The sequence below is a fragment of the Bombina bombina genome, chromosome 12 (assembly GCF_027579735.1).
Source record: "Bombina bombina isolate aBomBom1 chromosome 12, aBomBom1.pri, whole genome shotgun sequence".
Taxonomy (NCBI): domain Eukaryota; kingdom Metazoa; phylum Chordata; class Amphibia; order Anura; family Bombinatoridae; genus Bombina; species Bombina bombina.
This window is the reverse complement of record NC_069510.1, coordinates 102,407,458-102,413,457: the sequence shown is the minus strand read 5'-3', so window position 1 is coordinate 102,413,457 and position 6,000 is coordinate 102,407,458. Positions and strand designations below refer to the sequence as shown.

Here is a 6,000-nt window from a genome sequence, read left to right as displayed (position 1 = left end):
CCACCAATCATCAAGCGCTACCCTGGTGCTGAACCAACAATGGGCCGGTTTGCAAGCTTACATTCCTGTTTTTTCAAATAAAGATAGCAAGATAACAAAGAAAAATGGATAATAGGAGAAAATTAGAAAGTTGCTTAAAATTGCATGCTCTGTCTGAATCATGAAAAAATGGGTTTAGTATCTTTTTAAGAGAGGGAGAACAAAGGACAGTCGGGGAGGAGAGCGAGAGAGGGAAGGAGAGGAAGAAAGGAAATGGATGTATAATGTTAGAAGTACTTACTAAATAATTTAAGGGGGTAGAAGTCATGAAATAGCCTAATGTGATACAGAAAAACTACAATACAAAGTGCTTTGATATACATAAGGATTCATGACTACAAAACAAGATAAAAGTAAAATAAAACCTGGAAATGCAGCAGTTCGCTGAAGAACCATGTATCTTTATACAGTCTAAAAATATTTAAGTCCCACTTTTGAGCTACCTTATTACTAAACGGCCTGTTATTATTAGTAAAAACATTAAAACAGCAAACTCACATACAAGCTGCTGTAAAAATGCAAGTCTATAATCAACGTTATTCTTCTCAAAGCACCTGTCAATTAAAACTTTGTGGATAAAAATGACTTATCTGTAGATTCCTAACAGCAAACAAAAGTGCTGTTTAAGCATTCAGTACTTCGCTCTAGGATTTCACTTTAAGCACTACAGCTGTGTTTTCGGTGGCCAGGGCTTCCCCAGCAGTAGGTTCTAGCTGTACATTCCTCTGCTACATTTACCGCACATTATTTTACAAAAGTTCAACAATGCATCAAGGAGCTAATGAAGGGAGATAAAAATGAAAATATAGAATAAGTTAAAAACTGCAGGAAATGCAGATGTTCAGCACTTCCCTATTGCTGGCAGTAACCATTTAAAGAGCGGCTGAGCAATTAAAAAAAAGCAGGGCTGTGTTGTCGGTAACTAGTTTAACGTTATTTGGTGCCACTGCCAGATTTGGCGCACAAGCATATCATTTTTTCTTATTCATTATACTCGTGTAATACAGTTGTTATTGCGGTCCCAGAATGCCATGTTTCAACGCTTTATAAAAATGGCAACATTTCCCAGCACATTCGCTGACAGACAGTAGAAGTAATCTGGAGAAAACAGCTAATATAAAACTGCAAGGGAGATGTTTAAAAACAAAAGCAAGCCATCCTAGATCTCATGTATCGCCTAGATCTAATGCTGCACTGTTAGGTAGCTTATTAGGATAACACTACATTAGAGATGGGCATAAAACAACTGTAGCTGGTTGGGCAGACAATCCAAACAACTGTCTACTCATGGGCTAGAAAAGTTCATACGTCTTACGTCACGACACTCCCCAATGTAAATGAGCCCAAGGATGAAAGACGCACAAAGCAATGAGGTTAATGGCGTAACACAAAACCCAGCAGCCGCTTCCACATGTTTTAAACACAGCACTTAATTTGTTCTTTTTATATCCTTTTTTCGGGACTTTTTCTGAGCTGCCGTAGTGGGACTCCGCCATTTTGGTTGATATCTGTGTCAGTAACACACAATGTTTATATCTGAAGCTATAAAAATACACGTCCACTCCATCTGGAGGCTCAGCTCTGTGAGCAAAAGGAGCCAACCATGTCCCTCCTAGAAGTCTCCCATCTCTGTTCAGGTAAGATGGAAGCAAGAAACAAGCCCCCCCAGGAGCAGGAGTATGGCGGGAGGTCACAGCAGAAGCAGTTTGCCATTCCGATGGATCTTCAGTATTTTGCCCAGACGTTGCTTGGCAGTGGCTAGACCCTTCTTGGGCCTTTTTCCTAAAGGAAACATAATGCTTTGGTTGTAACCTTGTGTATTAATGGTCAGCAGGTTTATGAAAACATAGGTTTACAAGTCTTTATGGTTGCCAAATTACCACGTTAAAGTAGGACACATATCAGGGTTCTTATAACGGAACATCATAAAAACATTTCTTTAAACAGGCCCTAACATATGCATTTTTCTTATGTGTCCTCCCTTAAAGTAGCAATATGGCAACCCCACAAGCCTTATACTTATCACTCATAGTGTACTATGGAATGTTTTCTTTAATGTGGACTTCACAACCTTAAATGGACAGTAAAGTCAAAATTAAAGGGACACTGAACCCCAATTTTTTCTTTCGTGATTCAGATAGAGCATGCAATTTTAAGCAAATTTCTAATTTACTCCTATTAATTTTTCTTCGTTCTTTTGCTATCTTTATTTGAAAAAGAAGGCATCTAAGCTTTTTTATTAGTTCATGACTCTGGACAGCACTTTTTTTTATTGGTGAATTAATTTATCCACCAATCAGCAAGAACAACCCAGGTTGTTCACCAAAAATGGACCGGCATCTAAACTTACATTCTTGCATTTCAAATAAAAATACCAAGAGAATGAAGAAAATGTGATAATAGGAGGAAAGTTGCTTAACATTTAATGCTCTATCTGAATCACGAAACAAAAAAATTGGGTTCAGTGTCCCTTTAAGGCTTCATGGTTCAAAGAGAAGAAGCAGTTTTAAACAAATTTCCAGTTTACTTAAACTAGCAAATTTGTTCGTTCTCCTGATATACTTTGTTGAAAAACATAATTTATGTAAGAACTTACCTGATAAATTAATTTCTTTCATATTGGCAAGAGTCCATGAGCTAGTGACGTATGGGATATACAATCCTACCAGGAGGGGCAAAGTTTGCCAAACCTCAAAATGCCTGTAAATATACCCCTCACAGTGGGGTGATAGAAAAAGGAGTAAAAAGCATAAAAAAAGGAACTGGAAATAATTGTGCTTTATACAAAAAAAATCATAACCACTATAAAAACATAATTTATGCTTACCTGATAAATTCCTTTCTTCTGTTGTGTGATCAGTCCACGGGTCATCATTACTTCTGGGATATTATCTGCTCCCCTACAGGAAGTGCAAGAGGATTCACCCAGCAGAGTTGCTATATAGCTCCTCCCCTCTACGTCACCTCCAGTCATTCGACCAAAGACCAACGAGAAAGGAGAAGCCAAGGGTGTAGTGGTGACTGAATTATAATTTAAAAAATATGTACCTGCCGTAAAAAACAGGGCGGGCCGTGGACTGATCACACAACAGAAGAAAGGAATTTATCAGGTAAGCATAAATTATGTTTTCTTCTGTTATGTGTGATCAGTCCACGGGTCATCATTACTTCTGGGATACCAATACCAAAGCAAAAGTACACGGATGACGGGAGGGATAGGCAGGCTCATTATACAGAAGGAACCACTGCCTGAAGAACCTTTCTCCCAAAAATAGCCTCCGAAGAAGCAAAAGTGTCAAATTTGTAAAATTTGGAAAAAGTATGAAGCGAAGACCAAGTTGCAGCCTTGCAAATCTGTTCAACAGAGGCCTCATTCTTAAAGGCCCAAGTGGAAGCCACAGCTCTAGTGGAATGAGCTGTAATTCTTTCAGGAGGCTGCTGTCCAGCAGTCTCATAGGCTAAACGTATTATGCTACGAAGCCAAAAGGAGAGAGAGGTAGCAGAAGCTTTTTGACCTCTCCTCTGTCCAGAATAAACGACAAACAGGGAAGAAGTTTGGCGAAAATCTTTAGTTGCCTGCAAGTAGAACTTGAGGGCACGAACTACATCCAGATTGTGTAGAAGACGTTCCTTCTTTGAAGAAGGATTTGGACACAAGGATGGAACAACAATCTCTTGATTGATATTCCTATTAGAGACAACCTTAGGTAAGAACCCAGGTTTAGTACGCAGAACTACCTTGTCTGAGTGAAAGATCAGATAAGGAGAATCACAATGTAGGGCTGATAACTCAGAGACTCTTCGAGCCGAGGAAATAGCCATTAAAAATAGAACTTTCCAAGATAACAATTTTATATCAATGGAATGAAGGGGTTCAAACGGAACACCCTGTAAAACGTTAAGAACTAAGTTTAAACTCCATGGCGGAGCAACAGTTTTAAACACAGGCTTGATCCTAGCTAAAGCCTGACAAAAGGCCTGGATGTCTGAATTTTCTGACAGACGCCTGTGCAACAAGATGGACAGAGCTGAGATCTGTCCCCTTAATGAGCTAGCCGATAAACCCTTTTCTAAACCTTCTTGTAGAAAAGACAATATCCTAGGAATCCTAACCTTACTCCAGGAGTAATCTTTGGATTCACACCAGTATAGGTATTTACGCCATATTTTATGGTAAATCTTTCTGGTAACAGGCTTCCTAGCCTGTATCAGGGTATCAATAACCGACTCAGAAAAACCACGTTTTGATAAAATCAAGCGTTCAATTTCCAAGCAGTCAGCTTCAGAGAAGTTAGACTTTGATGTTTGAATGGACCCTGAATCAGAAGGTCCTGTCTTAGAGGTAGAGACCAAGGCGGACAGGATGACATGTCCACTAGATCTGCATACCAAGTCCTGCGCGGCCATGCAGGCGCTATTAGAATCACTGATGCTCTCTCCTGTTTGATTTTGGCAATCAATCGAGGAAGCAGCGGGAAGGGTGGAAACACATAAGCCATCCTGAAGTTCCAAGGTGCTGTCAAAGCATCTATCAGAACCGCTCCCGGATCCCTGGATCTGGATCCGTAACGAGGAAGTTTGGCGTTCTGGCGAGACGCCATGAGATCTATCTCTGGTTTGCCCCAACGTCGAAGTATTTGGGCAAAGACCTCCGGATGAAGTTCCCACTCCCCCGGATGAAGAGTCTGGCGACTCAAGAAATCCGCCTCCCAGTTCTCCACTCCCGGGATGTGGATTGCTGATAGGTGGCAAGAGTGAGACTCTGCCCAGCGAATTATCTTTGATACTTCTATCATTGCTAGGGAGCTTCTTGTCCCTCCCTGATGGTTGATGTAAGCTACAGTCGTGATGTTGTCCGACTGAAACCTGATGAACCCCCGAGTCTTTAACTGGGGCCAAGCTAGAAGGGCATTGAGAACTGCTCTCAATTCCAGAATGTTTATTGGCAGGAGACTTTCCTCCTGACTCCATTGTCCCTGAGCCTTCAGAGAATTCCAGACAGCGCCCCAACCTAGAAGGCTGGCGTCTGTTGTTACAATTGTCCAGTCCGGCCTGCTGAACGGCATCCCCCTGGACAGATGTGGCCGAGAAAGCCACCATAGAAGAGAGTTTCTGGTCTCTTGATCCAGATTCAGAGTGGGGGACAAATCTGAGTAATCCCCATTCCACTGACTCAGCATGCACAATTGCAGCGGTCTGAGATGTAGGCGTGCAAAGGGTACTATGTCCATTGCTGCTACCATTAAGCCGATCACCTCCATGCATTGAGCTACTGACGGGAGTTGAATGGAATGAAGGACACGGCATGTATTTAGAAGCTTTGTTAATCTGTCTTCTGTCAGATAAATCTTCATTTCTACAGAATCTATAAGAGTCCCCAAGAATGGAACTCTTGTGAGAGGCAAGAGAGAACTCTTCTTTTCGTTCACTTTCCATCCATGCGACCTTAGAAATGCCAGAACTAACTCTGTATGAGACTTGGCAGTTTGAAAGCTTGAAGCTTGTATCAGAATGTCGTCTAGGTACGGAGCTACCGAAATTCCTCGCGGTCTCAGAACCGCTAGAAGGGCACCCAGAACCTTTGTGAAGATTCTTGGAGCCGTAGCCAATCCGAATGGAAGGGCTACAAACTGGTAATGCCTGTCTAAGAAGGCAAACCTTAGATACCGGTAATGATCTTTGTGAATCGGTATGTGAAGGTAAGCATCCTTTAAATCCACTGTGGTCATGTACTGACCCTTTTGGATCATGGGTAAGATTGTCCGAATAGTTTCCATTTTGAACGATGGAACTCTTAGGAATTTGTTTAGGATCTTTAAATCCAAGATTGGCCTGAAAGTTCCCTCTTTTTTGGGGACCACAAACAGGTTTGAGTAAAACCCTTGTCCTTGTTCCGACCGCGGAACCGGATGGATCACTCCCATTAATAATAGATCTTGTACACAGCGTAGAAACGCGTCT

General features: G+C 41.5%; 1 protein-coding gene across 2 annotated transcripts in view; it reads right to left on the bottom strand.

Moving 5' to 3' along the window:
• Positions 1-419: 419 nt before the first annotated feature.
• Positions 420-6,000, bottom strand: part of PHF8 (PHD finger protein 8) — a 95,972-nt gene continuing 90,391 nt past the window's right edge. For both annotated transcript variants that reach the window (XM_053695342.1, XM_053695343.1), the window contains exon 22: positions 420-1,821. In XM_053695342.1, coding sequence (XP_053551317.1) covers positions 1,730-1,821 — 92 coding nt within the window. In that variant the 3' untranslated portion in view covers positions 420-1,729. The remainder of the gene's footprint in view (positions 1,822-6,000) is intronic.